Source organism: Pelophylax lessonae, assembly GCF_965119305.1.
Source record: "Pelophylax lessonae genome assembly, chromosome: 1".
In the NCBI taxonomy this organism is placed as follows: Eukaryota; Metazoa; Chordata; class Amphibia; order Anura; family Ranidae; genus Pelophylax; species Pelophylax lessonae.
Window position 1 is genome coordinate 205,286,930 of NC_138768.1, and position 22,133 is coordinate 205,309,062.

At 43.4% G+C, this 22,133-nt stretch overlaps 1 protein-coding gene across 1 annotated transcript in view; it reads right to left on the reverse strand.

Moving 5' to 3' along the window:
• Positions 1–17,283, reverse strand: part of FBN2 (fibrillin 2) — a 303,194-nt gene extending 285,911 nt beyond the window's left edge. Inside the window, exon 1 of the mRNA XM_082258653.1 lies at positions 16,699–17,283. Coding sequence (XP_082114779.1) covers positions 16,699–16,904 — 206 coding nt within the window. The 5' untranslated portion in view covers positions 16,905–17,283. The remainder of the gene's footprint in view (positions 1–16,698) is intronic.
• Positions 17,284–22,133: the final 4,850 nt, after the last annotated feature.

Below are 22,133 nucleotides of genomic sequence, written 5' to 3' on the forward strand. Positions count from 1 at the left end.
TACGCGTACCGTGGGTTTTTTAGGCTAAGACAAAGAGAGCCCCTCTCCCCTTTAAGAGTTTCCCAGGAGAAACCAGGAATACTCAAAATGGGAAAAGGAACTCAAAAAGAACCTGAAAGAACAGGAATAGATCGCAGAAACAGAACCAGGAATCAAAAAAAAGAAGACCTATTGAATGATGTTTTACCATTAGAAACTGATAACAAGGTTGTCAATCTGTTTATGTTCCCCCTCAACGAGAGACATATTTGTTTGCTTAATAAAGGCTTATCCTTTTTTCCTAAAAATAATATGGAGGAGTTTGAGGTATATAAAGTTGTCAACCTGTTTCTGTGAAAGGTGTTATTTTGTCATTTACATGAGCAGAGGAATAAGGCTCAAACAATGCCAACACATCTACAGGAGGAAGACCAAAAAGCATTGAATGATCTCCTTGCCTTATTGGATGAGGGGATTATGGATGAGGACCTTGTAGATGATGAAGACACTCTTACCTTGAGACAGGTTGACTTGAATAATAAATATAAGAAGATGATACCCCTTTAAAAAAACAGGTGGATACATCAATTCCTTGAGCAGGTAAAATATGACCTCAAAAAAAATTCATTGGCTATATAAAGGATTAGACAATCTCTCTAGAGCTGAGAGGTTAGCTTTGCATGAACTTGAAAAAGCTAATGACATTGTCATAAAAAAGAATGATAAAGGAGGGAATGTAGTCATTATGCAGGAGGACAACTATGTAAAAGAAGAGAAAAGACAACTTAGTAACAAAGACGTTTATTCTAAACTTAGTGCTTCCCTCTTTAAACTATCAGTGGACGAACTTAACCTTAAGCTTGCTATGGCTCAAGAGGCAGGACTCCTTCCTAAAAAACAGTTGAATTTTTTGAAAGTTCAGGAGTATAAAATTACAGATTTATATGTGATCACTAAACTGCAAAAGAACTTTAATAACCCTCTGGGTAGACCCATTGTGTCGGCAATAAATGGCCCCCTTGAAAGGGTTGGCTGATATGTGGATGAGTTACTAAAAGCGATGATCCCTTCACTTAAATCATTTGTTATTGATAACAAATATGTGTTTGGCAAATTGGAGGATCTTGTGATCAATGATAATTGGATCCTAGTGGGCATTAACGATGAATCATTGTATATGTCAATACTAAATATGTGGGGCTTAAAAGCTGTGGAGTATTTCTTGTATAAGCGCATTCCAGAAATGGCTCACCAGAATTAATTTATTTTAGATCTATTAAGCTTTGCGTTAGATAACAATTTCTTCCAATTTTATGGAATCAATTATCAACAGATATCAGGCATATCCATGGGGGCCCCTTGGGCACCGTCTTACACATGCCTTCATCTGGGCAAGTGGGAAGAAACAGTCGTTGGCCTTTTAGGTATGCTACATTACATAGTTACATAGTAGTTGAGGTTAAATAAAGACAATAGTCTATCTAGTTCAACCTGTGTAGGTGTGTGTGGATGTATTCATTTCCCATACCCCTGAATGTTTTGATCTTTGAGATATTCGTCCAAGTCTTTTAAAATTAGCCATACTCCCCGCAATTACCACCATTTGTGGTAGAGAGTTCCACAATCTTATGGCCCTTACTGTTTAAAAAACCCTGTGCATAGCCTTAAGTTAAATCGCTTCTAATTGCTCCTCTAATCGCATTGTATGGCCTTGTGTCCTCTTACATTCCTTGCGACTGAATAGTTTTTTTTCTATGCTGAGATCACCATTGAGGTATTTGTAAATCGCTATCATGTCGCCTCTCAGGCGTCTCTTCTCCAGGGAGAATAAATCAAGCGCTTGAAAGCGCTCTTCCTAATTAAGGTCTTCCAATCCCCTAATTAGTTTAGTTGCCCTTCTCTGGGCTCTTTCCAGTTCCAACACATCCTTTCTGAGGATTGGCGACCAGAACTGGACAGAGTACTCCAGATGTGATCGGACCATATAAAGTGGTAGGATTATAGTTTTATCTCTGGAATACATCCCCTTCCTTATGCATGCTAATATTCTACCAGCTTTAGCAGCTGCAAGTTGACATTGCATGCTATTGCTTAGTCTATCTTCTACTAAGACTCCCAGATCTTTCTCCATTCTTGATTCCCACAGAGGTTCCCCCCCTAAAGCATATTCTGCATTTATTTTTTTGGTCCCCAAGTGCAATATCTTACACTTCTCCACATTAAACGTCATTTGCCATGTAGTTGCCCACTCTGTTATTTTGTTCAGGTCATTCTGTAAGATTTCTACATCATGATGTGAAGTTATTGCCCTGCTTAATTTTGCGTCATCTGCAATTTTTTTATCATTACGACTTTTTGTGCTTAATAAAGTTTGTGAAATTATATTCAGTTCTATACTTTTAATTTTTTATTATGTAACCAATCCCCAGTGGCTCATATACACGGTCCTCAGGGCAACCTCTCTGTTTGCACATTGTTTGTATACACCTGTGGTTTTGCTATAGAGCCCTACTTTATTCATAAGTGAGTGGGAGGGTTAATAGAGGTCCCTTTTGGATACCACATATTCAGTAAGTCCCTTGCATTGTTTTTTCTATATAGTAGTCACATTCAACTGGACCTTTTCTGTAATGTTTCATAGCCTCTTTAAGCCCCTTCTCCAGTTCCTACCAAACATCTTTGGAATTTTTAGAACAAGTCCAGTTTAATGTCACTAGGTACACCTTGACCTGAATAAATAAGAATCTTCATGGAAATAAACGGTCTAGTATAGCATTTTTTCTCAACCTCTTTTCAGTCAAGGCACCCTTTCACACAATCTTGAGGCACCCTTTTCTACATCTTGAAAAATGAAACTAATAATTGTGAAAAATTTAGCAACATCCACATGCAAAGAACACCCAACATGCATTGATTTATTCTTCCAAAGCAAATACATCTTTGCACATTGGTACTGATTATTTTTCCAATGTTTCTCTTCTTTGGTTTCTCTCCCTCACTCAGCAAATGTGACCCTGGTGGGGCAAACAAGAATGCTGTGTAGGTGCCCTTATCAACCGATTACATCATTCGTTGTTGGACAACTAACCTGTGGTTTTTTGTGACTAAAGCCCCGTACACACGTACCGATCGTCGGCCGAACAATCGGCCGTCTTTTGTCCAGGGCTGTCGTGTCTGTTGAAAACTGCAAAAGACTGCACACGAATTTTGTCGGCCAACAACAGCCGACTGCAGAAGTGATGTCATGTGATGGTTAACTTTCCTTGTCTTTTTTCTTTTCTGAGCATGCCCAGTCTTGCTAATCTGCTGTCTGTCGGCCAAAATCTGTACTGACTGGCGAACAATCGGCCGTTCTGGTGTTGGCCAACAAAAATTTTAATGCCTGCATGACAGATTCTTTTCGGCCGAAAGTGCGCTGTCGGCTGTCGGAAGCATCATACTAAAAAGCCTACAATCGGCCGATCGGTCGTCGGCCGAATATTTACGGCCGACAATCAGTACGTGTGTACGGGGCTTAATAGGCAGGCTTCATCCACCCACTGACTTGTATACAGTTTTAGGGCAATTTCTGGGTATTTACCAAGGCACCCTGGTTAAAAAGGCTGTAGTATAGTATAACATTTTTGATAGTTAAACATTATGTTTCATTGGAATGGTCAGGACAAAAATAAAAACACCTGAAAAGGAAAGAATAATGGAGGGATATAATTCTAAAAGAGGAGCAATCCCTCCAAATCAGAGATAATTGGGAGCTAAGGCTTGACCTGCAGTTTCACTACTAATCTTTCAAACTGTATTTTCCATAAAAGTTATCTACATCAATATGCTAAATAAATGAAAATATGGTAATTTAGCTCCAATTCAATACAATGCATGTCTTGAAATGATATTCTACCCTTGCTAAAGAAAACCCTCATAGACAAAAGTAGCAGCATGAACTGTTATGGGAGTGGTCCTAAAAACTGTAAGATGGGAGTGCTTTGGTTTATATACAGTACTACAGATGAATTAACACAAACCATTGCATCTTTTCATGACCTGAAGCCACTATCAAGTAAAATAATAAAAAATAAATTTCTCCAATGATTTTGTAGCAGAATGCACTTCTATACACAAACTTTTCTACAGTCTTTCTTCTTCACACTGTTAAAATAAAAACAAAAAAACATTTTAGTTGGAAATCCTATGTTTGCATTGGGCCAGTCCATCAAAGTCTCCAAGAGCTTTTCATTTTATGTAGAGCCTGGTTTCTCTTGTTTTTTTATTTATACATCTAGGATACTCCAAAAGTGAATGTCATCTGCCATACTTCCTAATTCTGTTACTGTTCATCTTAAAGATTTGGGTGTTTGTGCCCACTTTTGTCTGTGCCAGCTCGACCTGTTGTAGTCTCCATGCTAACTAAAAAGTAAGGAGGACCTCCTCATAATAGTTTTTGTAAGTATACAGACCCAGGAACTCAACAGTAATTTTACAGAATCTCCCAGATAAATATAAAACTGTGTGGCTGAAGGTTTATCTGAAGCCAACAAAAATATTTCTTTAAGATTCTATATGCATTTATTTAACATATTTTATGCATGTTGTTTAGCTGTAAGATCTTCCATACTGTAGACATTCAAAAGCTTTTAGACTGCTGCTGGGAGCTGCCATCTTGGAAGTGAATGCAGCAATCCCAGCAGACTCAGAGTTGTCACTCAAGTGACATTCTATAGTATTGCCTTACATTTCTCCCCTAGCAGCTTGGTTATGTAGGGAGGTAAGGGAGGGGTGAATTAGACACACCCAGAAGAGGAGAGAACAATGACGTTCAATGAGGGAGGGAAATGTGCTCGGGAATTTACCAATCAAATATCTTTCAAGTTCAAGGGCACATTGCTTGATAACATAATGTATGGTAAGGAAAAACTGTGCTTTTTACCTGCAATTGTCTGTGTGATGAGGTGATAGGGTCTCTTTAAGAACTCTACCTTCACTAACAATTGCTAGTGAATTAGCTTCTAGTACTTCAGTCTTTGCCTGTGTAAGCATTTGGGCTTTGCCCCTCTGATGGCTATATTTTGATGTGATGGCTTTGGCTTCTAATTGTATTTGTTGGTATTAGCTCTGACTTCTGTATATCCTGTTGCTCTTGGTTACCACTTCACGTGTTTCTGTCTGTCTGCTGTGTACTTAATGCTCTGTCTGTTCGGGTCCTTTCACACGGGCTTTCCGTCTGGCAGGTTCTGTTTGGCTCAGCAGGGATCGATCCGCCAATCCCCGCTGAGCAGGCGGATGACAGGTCCGTCTCCGCTTACTTTGCAGAGACAGACCTGTCAGATCCCTGCTGTTCTCTATGGAGATCGGATGAAAACGGACATCCTATCTGATCAGATCCTCCAGACAGATGGAAAATAGGGTTTCCATCCATCTGGATTTCACGGACAGGATCGGATCAGATAGCGGCGGGTGTCAGCAGAGATGTCACCACTGACATCTGCCTCTCCATAGGGATGCATGGAGTATCCGATCAGGACCTGATTGGAAACCCTGTGTGAAAGAGGCCTTACTGTTTGTCTGTGGTCTTGCAAAGGCTAAGAAATTCTGTGGGTATCATACTGAGAGTTGTCTACCTGTACCTTTAGCAACCCTGACTAAGACCAGGTGCTGCCGATTTGTGCATTCTAGTGAAAACAAAGTGGTACTCTCCTGTCTGTGCACCAGCTATTGTACATGCAACCCTGGATATCAGCACCTTTTTTTTCAGGTCTTTGTTCCTGCTTTGTCCTAGAATTCTACTATGCTCTTGTGATTAGGGGCCTTTGTCTTAGAAGATGGCAAAAACCATAAATACAGCTTGTATACTTCTGCTACCCATGACAAATGCATAATTAGAAGTCAGATAGCATTCTATTGGGTTTCTTGGCATCTTACTATACTAGAAGGCTGAGATGCTGTATGACTTTCTAGCTACACAATCCAACTCCAGTGCTTGCAAACACCTTCATAGGCTCTCAGTCCTTGTCATACTAAGACAAGACCAATGCCCTTACTGCTTTTTTATTATAATGGTCACCCATATAACTGTAAACTTCAACTAATTAAATTGAATAATACACAAATGATCTTGATAGTATTAAAAACTAGATATAAGCCATGCAACTTGAATTTGCTCACTTTCATTAATGACCATGGGAACACTAAATTTTCCATGTGCAATCTGTCACTTACATACAATCCAATGAAAGATAGTTTGCTATGTATAAAAAGCAGTTTCTGATAAATTAGAAACAACACTCATGTATTTTCGCTCACATTGCTTCTGTAAACAGGTAATTTTACCCATTGCTGCTAAAAATAAACACAAATTCAGGTCATCATTGGGGGTAACTAACTTTAAGATGTTGTCTTAAAACTACAAATACAAAATCAAGAGAAGTCTTTGGTACTCGTTCTGCTCTTGCTGCCCAGAGATGTGTTTACATAGCCAGTAGAAATTTTGCAAGACTTCCAAAAAAAGCAATGGCCTGGTTAGGTTCATTCATAAAACACAAATAGCCCTTGCACATTAGAAGACTCGAGGCAAAGAAAAAGCCCAGAGCTCTAAAATAATAATTAGAGGATGCAAAAATACCCTGAAGTCCAGATAATGAATGTAATAACTGACTTTTACGTCTAAACACAGCAATAAAAGTATACTTTACAGAAACTAGGGCTAATTTAGCTCCACTTACAAACTGTATACATTATCTTCAATAGCACATACAGCATTGAAAGTTATATGGCACCGGGGCGCATGCGCGGAACTCGCCGATGTCAGACGTGTCTGACTGAGCTCCGCTCCGTGAGGTGACAGCCCGCCGCTCTCCCCGGTGACCAGCCGCACAATCCGCAGCCCGATCTCACCCCGCAGGCTCCCGCAACCCCCCCTCCGCCCTGCCATGGTCTCGGGAGGTGCCAAATCGAAATTAAAGAGCCGCAATATCCGTGATGTCCTGGTCAGGGCATCATCCAAGATGGCGCCGCCGTCAGTATCCCGCGCCGGAGCCAGCACATCCAGGTCCCCCAGGATTGCTTTGCCTCACCCAGATGAAGGTGAGTCAGACACTGACTTCTCACCCACTTCGGGGGCAGCTGCAACATATGGCCCCTCAGAGTCTGCTATGATGCGGCATTTTGAACACATCCTGCATAAGGCCCTCAAGCACACCTCAGACCAGATAACTGACAGACTTACTAAAGAAATCAGGGAGCTGGGCCAGCGCACCGCTGACCTGGAACTCAGGGCAGACGAACTTGAGGTCAGTTTCTCACACCACTCCGATGAGCTAGAAGCCCTTAGGGAGGAAAACCAACTTCTACAAGCACAATTGGAGGACCAGGAGAACAGGGCTCGACGCTCCAATATCAGGATTCGGGGGATCCCTGAAACTGTGTTGGACTTACAATCCACAGTGACTGCCCTCTTCCAGGAACTCTCCCCCTCCATCCCTATTGAACGCCTGGAGATGGACCGCATACATAGGGCTTTGGCCCCCCGCAAACCTGAGGGACCTCCCAGGGATATCATAGCCAAGCTCCATTTTTACAAAACTAAGGAACAACTCCTTCAGGCTGCAAGGCAGAAAGATACCCTCCACTTCCAGGGCTACATGTACCAGCTTTTTGCTGATCTCTGCAAGGCTACAATCACCAAGCGTAGGGCGTTCAAACCCCTTTTGCAAATTCTCCAACAACACCATATCATTTACTCCTGGGGCTTCCCATTTTCACTGCGCTTCACCTACCAGGGCCGCAAACACACCTGCAAGACCACTGATGACCTTCAACAGCTCCTCCAAGACCTGCACCTGACCTCCGACCTAGTGCCTCCCACCGCTCAACAACAGCGCAGACGCTCCGCTTCCCGCTCCCCTCTGAAACCTACCGCTACCACATCCACTACCCCTAAGCGGAGCCGGCACATCTCCCCCCTGCCTGCATTTATGGACTCGATGGACTGAGAGCCCCACCTGCATGTGTCCCTGCCTTTTTTACTTCACCTACTTTGAGTGACTCTCGCTACTCGGTTTTACACCTACTGACTTTGATTTTCTTTTTTCCTCTCCCTCTTCCCCCCCCCCCCTTTTTTTTTTTTTTTTTTTTTTTTTTTTTTTTTTCTCTCTCTTCTTTTTGTTTATCTGCTGAACTGACTTTGCTTCCCAGGCCAGCCTCGCAGACTTCTTCCGGCAGATCCTGGATCCCTCGTCAGACGGCACCACTTCACGGGACACCGCTTCATCACTAGGCTCACCCGGCCTGACAGCAACTACACAGTCTGGACGGTATTCACGGTAACCATGTTCCCGCCGGGAACTTCCTATCCTCCTTTACTACAGGATTCCCTCCTGACGGGGACAATGATGGACCCTTTCTCCCCCCCCCCCCCCACACTTTTATTTTGTTTTTTGCGTTTCTTGCTCGTAAATGCTTGTATGTTCCTGATATTCTGTTCACTCCTACTGTTCATGCTGCACCCTCACACGGATGCCCCTCCTTTTATTCACCGAAGACTCCCCTGGTCACCACCATGGACTTTATCACCTTCTCACGCCCGCGGGCGGATCTGTCACCCGTCGGCTGCCACTGCTGCCCCAACCCGCCACCGGAACCCTCCTCTAGGAGACTTCCCGTGGTGGCCCATCTCCCTCAGCGTAGGCGGTCACCCTCTACGTTGACGGACAATGTTTTTGATTTTTTATTTTGTGTTTTTTGTTTTCTTGCTTGTGCTGATATGTCTGCTGATTCCAGTGTCTCTTCTTTCCTCCCTTTCTCTCCCTAGTTTGTGCCTTCTTTTGCCCCCTCCTCCCCTCCCCCCCCTCTCCCCTCCCACTCGCCGGGGGGATCCGGTTAATGTCACACTGATCCCTGATCTAGTCTCCCGCCTCACACACAAGCGATGGCCTCCTTGAATGTATTGACCCTCAATGTGCAGGGTCTCAACTCTCCACAAAAAAGACGCAAGGCCTTTCGCTCATTGGCCTCTCTAGATGTGCATGTAGCTTGCCTCCAGGAGACACACTTTTCAACCTTGCATACTCCCAAATACCTAACTTCCTCTTATCCTCAATTTTTTACAGCGTCTGCCTCGGTTAAGAAAAGAGGGGTTTTGATAGCTTTCCACAAATCGGCACCGTTCACACTCCATTCATCCATTGCAGACCCTGAAGGCAGGTACCTTATACTCATTGGCACCTTACTGGATACGGAGGTAACCCTAGCTTCCTATTATGCACCTAATGTAAACCCCCATGCCTTTCTCTCCCATTTTCTTCAAATCACTGCAGAGCACAAAAAAGGCACACTTATTCTCTGTGGAGATTCCAATCAGGTCCTCTACCCTTTCCTGGACAAATCCCCGGCTACACCCTCACGGTCAGCAGGTAGACTCACCTTCCAGCAGTTACTCCACACCCACTCTCTGATCGACACGTGGCGCGAACATAACCCATCCAAACGACAGTATACTTTTTATTCCAACCCGCACAAGACATCCTCGCGTATCGATCATATACTTACCTCTATAGCGACTTCTCCCTCCCTCTTGGCTTCCTCGATCCTCCCAATCCCCTGGTCTGATCATAACGCAGTAGTCTCCACCTTCAACTCCCTAATTCCCAAACAGCGCTCCTTCACCTGGTCGCTGAACGACACCCTCCTAACGCACCCTTCCCACAGGCTAGAGATAGCCGAAGCACTAGAGGACTATGTCACCCATAACGACACCTCTGACGTTACACCGCTTACGCTTTGGGAGGCACACAAGTCCGTCATCCGCGGCGCTCTCATCAGCCTGGCCTCCCGCCGCAAAAAAGAACGCCGACGGCTCTATGACACCCTGAACTCAACCTACACTGGTGCTTATGACCAGTACCAATCACACCCCACCCCAGACTCTCGGCTTGCCCTCGACGGGGCCGCACTGGAACTGGATCTTTTTCTCACTGATTCAGCTGAGAAGCAACTGCGACGCTCTCACCACCGGTTTTACACCAAAGCTAATAAACCTGACACATTTTTAGCTTTGTCCCTTCGCAACGCCACAGTCCTCCGAAAACCAATACGCCTTAAGACCACCCCTACCACCCATACCAGCAATCCGGTCAAGATCTTGGAGACGTTTCGTCAACACCTCTCCAAGCTCTACTCTCCTCCTCAACCCCCCTCTGACGCACAAACTTCTGATTTCCTCTCTGACCTCGACCTGCCCACCTTATCTGCTTCCCAACGAGATACTCTTGACGCACCCATTTCGGACCTCGAAATTCGTAATGCGATCAAAACTCTTAAACTCAATAAAAGACCAGGTCCTGATGGGTTTACAGCCAATTATTATAAACGTTTCTCTGACCTCCTGACCCCTATGCTTAACAAGGCTTACAACTCCGTGCTTAAAGGTCACTCCTTTGGTTCTGATTCCCTCACCGCAGCTATCTCGATGATCCCTAAACCACAGACGGACGACTCCTCTTGGGCCAATTACCGCCCGATATCCCTTCTTAACATAGACGTTAAGATCATGGCCAAAATCCTAGCGGCACGCCTCAACCCGATAGTTGGATCCTTAGTGCACAGGGACCAAACAGGATTCATCCCCTGCCGCCAGGCTGGTGATAACGTGCGGAGAGCGATACACCTAGCGCACCAGGCCCGCCATCGTAAAGTCCCCACATGCTTCATCTCCCTCGACATTAAGAAAGCTTTTGACACCCTGTCTTGGCAGTACCTGCAGACTGTGCTCCGCGTGTGGGGTTTCGGACCCCACTTTTTAGCTTGGATCTCCTCACTCTATTCCTCGCCCTCGGCCTATGTGCGTTATGCAGGATTTCGATCTTCCACCTTCCCTATAGGCTGCAGCACCAGACAAGGATGTCCCCTCTCACCTCTCCTCTTTGCCCTCGCCATTGAACCCCTAGCCCAGAAAATTCGTGCTTGCCCTGATATTAGAGGCTTGGAAATAGGGGGACATCACCACAAGTTGTGCTTATTCGCGGATGATATCCTCCTGTTCCTCACATCCCCGCTGACCTCCACACCCAATCTCCTTGTTCTCCTTCAGCGCTTTGCTGTGATTTCTGGGCTGGTCGTCAACCCTCAAAAATCGAAGGCTCTTAACATCTCCTTGCCCCCCACCCTCCTTCAGCAATTGCAGTCAGTGCTTCCCTTTACCTGGGCTACTCATCACATACCCTACCTGGGAATTAAGCTCACGGCAGATCCCCTGGAACTATTCATGGCCAACTACCCCCCCATGCTGCGTCATCTCACTAAACTCATGGAAACGTGGGCGCCCTTACCTATAGCCTGGTTGGGCCGCATCACGGTAGCTAAAATGGCCTTACTACCTAAAATATTGTACTTGTTCCGGGTCTTGCCTATAGCGGTCCCCCCTTATTACCTGAGACAACTCCAGTGCAGAACCTTCTCTTTCATCTGGGGCAAAACCAGGCCCAGGGTACCCCGTAGGGTCCTCTACCTTCACAAGCTACAGGGTGGATTGGGTGTTCCCCAATTTGCCAAATATTATCAAGCGGCTCAATTGGCGCAGTTACCCAAGTGGCATGCCAGCCAAGAAGTCCCTCTTTGGGTGTCCCTTGAGGCGGTAGAATGCGATCCCCTTTCTGTTGCCAACCTGTTGTGGCTAGCACCAACAGACCGTCGCTCATTGACTAACCCTATCTTATGCCATTCCCTTCGTCTTTGGAACACACTGAAGTTCAAATACAAGCTCCAGTCGCCCCACAACCCTCTACTGTCCTTTCTAAATAACCCATCTTTCCCGCCAGCCTGGGACTCTCCTTCCTCATTCCACAGATGGGCATCGGCCGGCCTGGTTAGGGCCCACTCCCTAACCCTGTTTGATGCCTTCAAGACCTTCCAAACACTTAAAGACACGCATAGCCTCCCTGACTCTGAAATCTTCCGCTATCTACAGATTAAACACTTCCTAACTCCATGCCTTCGCACCGACACATCTTTGCCCACCCTGACCTCCTTCGAACACGTTTGCCTCCATGACCCACATACCCGTGGCCTGATCTCCATGCTCTATTCCAGGCTCACAGACCCCCCGGATCGTGCTCCCCCCCCGTACACTGTTAAATGGGAACAAGATTTGGGAATTACGCTTGACCCTGCAGATTGGTCACATATCTGGCAGACGACGAAGGCTGCCTCACAAAATGTGGTAGCCTCAGAGACGAACTACAAAGTTATGATGCGCTGGTACCTAGTGCCAGCACGTATTGTGAAATTCTTACCCACATACTCCCCAGTATGCTTCCGAGGTTGCTCAGCTGTCGGCACGCACTTGCACATCTGGTGGACTTGCCCTAAAGTTCAAACGTTTTGGCGAGCGGTCTTCCAAATCCTTTCTACCCTGACGGAAGTGCCTCTCTCCCCGGACCCCTCGCTAGCTCTATTGAACCTGAAACCTGACAATGTTTCTAAATTTAGGCATAAGCTAATCCTGCAGGTCACCACGGCAGCCAAACAAACTATAGCGAAAGCATGGAAAACACCAAACTTGCCCTTGCCAGAACTCAAACATAGAGTCACCAACGCGATGATCCATGCCAAAATAGAAGCAATCTTAACTGATAAGGTGGAGAAGTTTGACAAACTTTGGCACCCCTGGGTGACCCATTATCTGCCCTCCAACTTTGACGAAGCCCTGATGCTTCCTTAATCGGCTTCCAAACTTCGAATAGATCACACCACTTACTTCCAGTTTCCCCCCCGGCGATCTGTCTTTCCCCCCCCCTCTCTCTCCTACCCCTCTCCCACCCTCCTGTCTCCTTACCTACTCTGTTCCCCTCCTTCCCCCCCCTCTCTTTTTTCATTACTGCTATGAATTCTTTCTTTGCAAACGTTCTTATCTGGTTCAACTGCTATTGTTCAACCACTGGTCATGTGGTAACGGAGAGCTATGTTTCCCCCTGTTCACTGATTGTAACCTCCTGTTCCAGCTGTCTTGGTCCCTGCCCAGGACAGCCCTCTTTGTCCCATGTTTCCCTCCTCCGGGATCTGATTACCCTCTTGAAGTTGCCTAATCACTCGGCGAGTGCCTGTTGGCCTCACCTCTCCTCCTGGGCACAGCTTGTTCCCTTTATGGGGTGCCTGGGGGACGGGCTCCTTCTACCACCCTCCATCCCCAGATCCCCCATTTGTTCATTGCCTTTGTTGTCACCAACTGAGGTTTTCCTGAGGTTACGACTGTTTGTTACTTTATGATTGCTCTCTGTACCCTGTGAGTTGTTACTTGTGTCACTATAACTTTTCAGTGCATGTTACACGTTGTACTGCATTTGTTAATTTCAATAAAAATTTTGAAAGAGAAAGTTATATGGCACCAGGGCATTAAGGCCAATTGATGAAAGTTCTGATAACAAAAAGAAAAGCAAAGCTTTTCAGCACAGTGAGGAGGAGAAGTCCATGTGACTCACTTAAGAGTATCAATCAACTTCAAATAGTTACTTTATGTAATCTCTCCTTGTACTGTAAATATATCACAATTATTTACAGCAATTGAAAAAGGCAACATTAAATATAATTCGCTTCATAACATTTTATTCAAAGATCACACCACTTTAAACTGATGTACAAGGGGAAGTTATTACAATATCTTTAGTTACTGGACAAGGATGTAAGCCATGCTTAGGAAAATATCTTTACAGTGGTAGCAAGGCGCTGCCAGCAGGCCCATGATAGGGGCTGGCTTTAATTGTTCAAATGCACTTAATGCATTCTGGAAGCACCTCCATGGTGTGCTATAACGCATGTATTGCAATTTAGTTAATTACATTTTTTTTTTCTTCTGCGCCAAATGAAGTTTGCTTGTACCCCATCTTTAAACTCCAGCAAAAAAACATTTAATTTAGTTTTTGATTGAATGGGAAATGGTTAGAGCCACTGTTTTTTTTATAGCCATTTATGTTCCTGTTACTTACCCTTACTTTCTCTCAAGACAGGAAGAAACTGGAAAGCTCTCCAACAGGACAAAAACCTAAATAAAATCACATTTTAAAATATAACTATCTTCAATTTTTTGGGTTTTGAATAGTGTGGAGAGGGATTGAAACACCTGTCTGGTGAATGACGGGAGCAAAGTGAAAAAAAATACCACATTTTGGGTTGTCATCAGAACAAAAGTAAAGGGGAAATCTTCCAATAAGGACACTAGTTCTGGTGACCCTGATGATACCCAGGCATTCCTTTACTTTGAAAAGAATTCCTCTGACTTCCTGTTTTGGTTATGAGAAAGCAAGTGAAGGATCTCCCTAAGTGCCGGTTCACACTGGGGCGACCTGTGAGGCGACCTGGTTGCCTCACAGGTCGCCGCAGGTCGCCTCCCATAGGGAAGCTGCGGACCCGTTCTAATAGGAGCGACACAAGTCGCTCCGACCTAGAAAAAGGCTCCGGAGCTTCTTTGGGGCGACCAGGAGGCGACCGCCATAGACTTCAATGTTATGAAGTCCGTGGCGGCCGCTCCGAGGTCGCGGCGCGCTGCTCGCACCGCGATCTCGGAGGTCGCCCCTGCAAGTAGCGTCGCGGTAATGTGAACCGGCGCTAATAGGATACAGATTAGAAAATATATAAATAAAAACAAACAAGGGCTTGCTTTTAGTTCTACTTTAAGTGAAGAAGGGTTAGGCCCCTTTCACACAAGGGAGTCCGTTGGTGGACTCCGTTTATCTCAGCAGGGGATCGATCCACCGATCCCCCGCTGAGCAGGCGGATGGCTGCTCTGTCTCCGTGCTGTGTGCAGAGACAGAGCTGTCAAGTCCCCTCTGTTCTCTCCGGGGGAATCAGATGAGAATGGACCGTCTGTCATCCGATCTTATCCGATCCGCTGGACAGATGGAAAATAGGGTTTCCATCCATCCAGAAATTGACAGATTAGATCGGATGTCAGTGGACATGTCTCTGCTGACATCTGATGCCCCATAGAGATGCATGGGGCACCCGTTCAGTTCCCCCAAAAAATGGACAGGCGGATCTGAACGGTCCGCCTGTGTGAAAGGGGCCTTAAGCTGGCCATAAGTGGATCAAAATTCGGCTGGTTCAACAGGAACCTTGTTGAATTTTGAACCATCTATGGCCTTTCCATCTTGAGAGGAAATCGACTCCTCTCGAATGGGACTGTTGGTGAATTTTTGTTCAATCAGTGCTGCAGGGTATACCCTGCAATGCTGATCAGTATCAGTGACACTGCTTTCAGAATACAAAAATGCAGCAGGGAGGATACCTCCATCCACTCTAATTGTGCGGATGGCAATATTGATTGAGTCCGATGGCTGATCAAAAAAAAGTAAAAAATTGAATCACTTATTTTTTATTGCTGTTTGTGCCTTTCTGTACCTGTAAAAAACACCCCCCAATTCTTTGGGTGTTACAATGTGAAGAAGTAACAAAGTCTCCTTAATGGGGTCACAAAAAAAAAAAAAAAAATGTAACTCTTACATAGCAGTAATGGTAAATATTGATAATATATACCAACCTCCAATGTGTGTGTTTTTTTCTCCCTTTGTCTTGTATTGAGCAAAGAAATGAATGAAGGTATTGCTATGCATACCATATGTTTATGTTATAGCTAGACTTTATATACTTTGGACAACGTTCCCAGCAAAGGCATTGATATTTTGTATAACTGACCCATGTAAGAAGGCTCAGCACAAGATACCATAGTACTCTTACTTCTACCCAGAATGAGCGGGTATTGTTACCAACTACATTTGGCTCACACACGGCATTCGTGACAGTCTGGCTTCCAGATCACAAAACATTCCCTTGTTTTGCTATTCTCTATGTCAGCTAGTTAATAGCAAGAGCTTAGTGCTTAATGTATACAGAAAAGGATTATATGCCACATATATAAAGTCACTGGAGATATTGTATGTTTTGCCATTATTGGAAAAGCTTCTAAAACGTATACAGTGTGTTATGATGGAGTAGAGCTTGCAAGCCAAGTGAAAGAGGAGATACTTATTTTAATAAAACATTAGTCTTCCAAGTTCACTTTGCAGATCTGTGTTTATATAACCCAGTAGTAGGCATGAAGCCACAATGCATGAGCTTATTTTCACATCTGTTGCTACCTGAACCTCTAAAAGCAGCATACCTAAGGAGTTTTATGCTATGCTATGCTATGCTAAAAAAATCAGCCAGTCATATTTTATCAGAAATTACTATATATAATTCTAGCTAAGACCATATGAAAAAAATTGTCTTTGTAAAGTTTAGAGACACTTTTTTGAAAATAGCTGATTTTTGATTGGGTTGCTCTTCATCATTGGTCTTTGCACTGTATAATTAAAAATCGAATAATGTCATTATGTAAAATAGTACTGTAGCAATGGCAGTAGGGCAAGCTGTTTTGGCTTATTCAATAAAAAAGCAAAAAAAAAACGTAGCTGTACAAAGTGCAATTAAATTTCCACTTGTATCGGTTTAGGAGTAGAGAAACAACTGCTAATTGGTTGCTGCAGATGACTCTCCCTGCTTATAGCCCCTTGTCTTACTAAATAAGCCAGTATGAGTTTTGTAAAAAATGAGATTTGTGATTTTGGCAGCTGTACTAGATATAACTGGAAAAATACAGCATGGATACATATAACAATGCTTTTAAAGCTCATGAATAAAACATAACATATAAAATATAATATATTAAAGGTCAAGTACCAATTAGTCTATCATCCTTACCCATTTAGAGTGTACTGGGTTCCCCTTCTTCGAGTCCGACTATGAAGGGCAGATCCATCCTGTGCATCCTGAGGTCCCAGTCTGGACTCTGCATTGAAGACCTGTTGTCCAGCACAGCATCCCAAAACTGCTAGGAAACAGCCAAGCAAGAGCATGGTCCCTCTCTCCACACCCGGCATGGGATAATGATGCTGCCTGTCCACCATTGGAAATCAGGAGGCAAATATCCTCTTGGAAGCTAAAAGATAACTTGGTGATTTAATCCCAGAATCAAGCACAACATAAATAAAATAGGGTCATAAAATGGAAGTAGAAAATAATTCTAGAGGGATGCTCCAGGTGGCACAAGTTATTCTTTACTGCCAGGATGGTGGTGGATTCACACAATATAAAACTCTATCCTAAGTAAGTCAGAGCTTCACAGAAGTGATCTCTTGCTCTGTGGTTGTAGTCTTTAAAAAGAGAATATTAACTGGAATAAGCTGCTGCATAAAGTGATCTCTGTGCCTGAGAGTGCAGACTTGTCCCCATACTCAGCCTGCGCGAGAAGCAGGATTAGGATGAAAGTGCTGAGGGCCGGGGGTTTAAGAGGCGGCTGCCTGTCAGTGGGGAGGAAACCACAGAACCAGTCACACACGTGAAGGGTGAGGAGAGGAGGAGGGAGAAAATGGGATGTGAGATAGAGAGGAGAAAGAAAGCCTACTATTTGCTTCATTTATTAACCTTTTACAGATCATTTTACCAGTTGCAGTTGCTAACATTTACACTGTGTGTGTAAATACTAGGTTAACTTTAAATACAGATATCCTCACTTACACTATGAATTCCTTCAAGTCATAAAATCATTTTTGTTTTAATTCTGCCAGTGTAATTATTTAGCAGTGTCTGTGCCTAAGGGTGGAAAAGTAGGTAGGCTTCGAGAAAAAAAAAATCTTTAACGCTCCTCATTATCATATAATATATTATAATATCCAATAGAGGCCTGAGCTTCATCGAAACGTCAACATTAGAATACACTGATGATCTGATTTATCTCCATGGATCTAGTTTATCTATGAATTAGTATGGATTTCTTTGTGATTAAGAACAGTTACCTCACACATTATCTGTGGGAGGGAATTTAGCCCACAGTGTGGCGACTACCCTGTATATATATATATATATATATATATACAGGGTAGTATATATACATATATATATATATATATATATGACCCCAGTGGGGGTTCACAAGAATGGAGGTGGCATGTTGAAATTATCGTCAGATCAATTTTATTTCACGGATTTTTACTCTGAGCACTGGTGATTGGAATTTGCTTTTTAATATTTATTTATTTCAGGTACTTATATAGCACTGTCAATTTACACAGCGCTTTACATATATATTGTACATTCACAACAGTCCCTGCCCTCAAGGAGCTTACAATCTAAGGTCCCTAACTCACATACATACACAGTAGGGCCAATTATTTTATTTTTTTTTTATACAGGAACCAATTAACCTACTAGCATGTCTTTGGAGTGTGGGTTGGGATTTGAACCAGTGACCCTCTTGCTGCTAGGTGAAAGTGCTAACCACTACACCACTGTGCCGCCACAAACATTTCATTTAATATCACAGACATTTTCAACTTATTATATTGATTGATTATTATTAGCACCATATTGTTTATTTTAATTTTATCTATTTAATAGGAAATATTTATTGCATTTATAGGACTTATATATATGAAATTATTTGCGTTTGTTAGGAGAGTATTATATTAATTTTTTGCACCATAATTAGTACATCACGGATTTTGTTACGCTGATCTATTATACATCATATATTTTGCACAGCACAATATATAATTCATTATTATTTCACACTTACCATAGGGGAGTGATTAGTGCAAGCGGCATCATCCTTTTTGCTATCCATAGAGGCTCCCAGATTATTTATTACATTTTATTGATTCTAAATGATATATACAGTAGTATATATATATATATATATATATATATATATATATATATATATATATATATATATATATATATATATATATATATATATATGTATATACATACACACACTCATCGGTCACCTATTAGATACACCTTGCTAGTACCGGGTTGGACTACCTTTTGCCTTCAGAACTGCCTTAATTCTTTGTAGCATTAATTCAACAAGGTTTTGGAGACATTCCTCAGAGATTTTGGTTTATATTGACAAAATAGCATCATGCAGTTGCTGCAGATTTGTCAGCTGCGCATCCATGATACAAATCTCCCATTCCACCACATCCCAAAGGTGCTCTATTGGATTGAGATCTAATGACTGTGGATGCCATTGGAGTACAGTGACCTCATTGTCATATTCAAGAAACCAGTTTAAGAAGAATGAGCTTTGTGACATGGTGCATTATCTTGCTGGAAGTAGCCATCAAAAGACGGTTATACTGTAGTTCATAAAGGGACGGACACGGTCAGCAACAATACTCAGGTAGACCCTGGCATTTAAATGATGTTCAATTGGTACTAAGGGGCCTAAATTGTGCCAAGAAAATATCCCCCACGCCATTACACCACCAGCCTGAACCATTGACACGGTTGGATGGATCCATGCTTTCGTGTTATTTATGACAAATTCTGACCCTACCATCTGAAATCAAGACTTATCAGACCAGGCAACATTTTTCCAATCTTCTATTGTCCAATTTTGGTGAGCCTGTGCAAATTGTAGCCTCAGTTTCCTGTTGTTAGCTGAAGTGGTAGTGAACAAGCACACTGAGCCCGTGTTAAACGCATCTTCAATTCTCCTTCTACTGTACCTTGGACATGTACAAATAAAAGAGTATTTTGATTCATTCAAGATTCCCTGGGGTGTGCGCCAGTTTCCTCTTCTAGTATTGTCTGTGGTGGCGAGCCATGACGGATTGCTGATATAGACTCACCTGAGCGGTGTATACATCTCTTCAATATCCTGTTCTTAGCTGACAGGAGTGGCATCCGGTGTGGTGTTCTGCTGCTCTAGCCCATTTGCTTCAAAGTTATGTATTGTGTGTTAAGAGATGGTATTCTGCATACCTTGGTTGTAACGAGTGGTTATTTGAGTTACTGTTGCCTTTCTATCATCTCAAACCAGTCTGCCCATTCTCCTCTGACCTCTGACATCAACAAGGCCTTTCTATCCATACAACTGCCGCTCACTGAATATTTTCTCTTTTTTGGACCATTCTCTGTAAAACTGAGGGATGCTTGTGCATGAAAATCCCATTCGATTAGCAGTTTTTTAAATACTCAGACCAGCTTGGTTTAAATTTCAGTAAGTTGTCTTTACCACGTCTAGATGCCTAACAGCACTGAGTTACTGCCATGTTATTGGCTGATTAGCAATTAAACAGATGTGCCTAACAAGGTGGCCAGTTTGTGTAGATTTATAAATATATATTTTATTATGAAACATATCCTACTTACCTGCTCTGTGCAATGGTTTTTCACAGAGTAGCGCAGATCCTCCCCTTCTAGGGTCCCCTGCCAGCACTCCTGGCTCCTCCCCCTGCTAAATGCCCACCATAGCAAGTTGCTTGCTATGAGGGTACTCGTGCGGGCTAGCTGCTGAGCCATGCTCTGTGTGTCCATTGACACATAGAGCGTGGCTTGTTCCCACACCTTGCTTTCTGCTCACTGGCTGTGACTGACAGCGGCAGGAACCAATAGGCTCCCACTGTTGCCTTGCTATCCATTGAGGAGAGAGAGCTGAGAGAGCCACTGCTGAATCATCAACAGTGTAAATTTTCTATGAGGACACTAGACTTAAAGTGGAACTTTAGTCAGCAAATCATCACTTCAGGCTGGCCTCTTTTGCAAGTATAGCTATGAAAAATATTAAAAATAGGTGCATATGCTATTTATAATCCAGTAATACACTGTCTCATCCTGCACTGCACATGCTCAGTTGCTCTCTATTTTTCAGCACTGTGCCAAAATTGTAGAGGCCGATCTGCTGACAGCCTAAAGATTTCCTGCTGCTCAGGGGCTCTGGGATTTATCAAAATGGCAGTCTCCAACAAAAAGAAGAAAAAGGAACAATGCTGGAGGCAATTTATAGCACACACAAATTTTGGTAGCATAATTAATAATTTAGAATATATGTTCCTTGCTTAAGAACATTATTTTCTTATCAAGTTGATATATGTAAAGTTCTGCTTTAAAATGGTTGTACTGTAAAGGCTGAAGGTTTTTTACCCTAATGCATTCTCTGCATTAAGGTAACAGCCTTTCATGATCAGTTGTCCACCTACCTCACCTCAAATACTTGTCCTGCATGGGCAGGACGAGCCATGCTGTGGGTGTCTACGGACACATGCAGACCAGCTGGGGAGCAAGTCCGCACTTGTGCCCCCATAGCAAGTGGCTAGGTATGGTGGTGTATGCTGAGAGGAGGAGCCTATAGCACCGGCAGAGGACCCCAAAAGAAGAGGTCTGGGGGGCTCCGTGCAACACCATTGCACAGAGCCGGTAAGTATAACATGTTTATTATTTTAATTAAAAAAACATTTATTCCTTTACAATCACTTCAAGCACAGCCATGCGTTAATGCTCATTGTGTGGCGCATTACCATGCACTGTATTTAAGCAGCTGATTCATTTTGAATAGGGTAATTATCAACCACAAAACAGCTAAAAACAGATATACCATGTTTTTCCAATTTTTGATGTGATGTGTTGTGAATGTGTTGCCCATCACTTTAATAGTGCCTTGGGGTCGAAATAGATGGCACTTTACATATATATTGTACATTAACATAAGTCCCTGCCCTCAAGGAGCTTACAATCTAAGGTTCCTAACTAAAATTCATACAAATACTAGGGCCAGTTACCCTACCAGCATATCTTTAGAGTGTGGGAAGAAAACCATACAGGGACAGGGGGAAGATGCAAACTCCAGGTTGGTTGTCATGGTTGAGATTTGAACCAACAACCCAAGCGCTGGCAGGCAGGAGTACTAGCCACTTAGCCACTGTAGCTTAAAGTAGAGCTCGCCTCAAAAGGGGAAGCTCTGCTTGTTTGCACCCTGGAGCGGGTACCTGGTTTTGAAAGATACCCACTCCCACTTCTGGCTCAGATCTCTGCGGCATTCTGAGTCAGAAGCTCAGCCCCCCTCCTTCCCCCGCAGTCTTCTGGGACACATCACAGGTCCCAGAAGACTACGAGACCATTCACAAGGCACAGTGCGGCTTGCTCATATGTGCAGTAGGAAACTTCCCATGTCCCTTACTAGAGATGCCGGCGCTGGCGCCTGCACCTGAAGCCAATTGAAGAAACAGTTCGGGTGAGGATATTGCTGAATCCTTGGACAGGTAAGATTCCTTATATTAAAATTCAGCAGCTACAGTATTTAAAGCTGCTGACTTTTAATTTTTTGGGGGGAGCCTTGAGCTTCTCTGTCT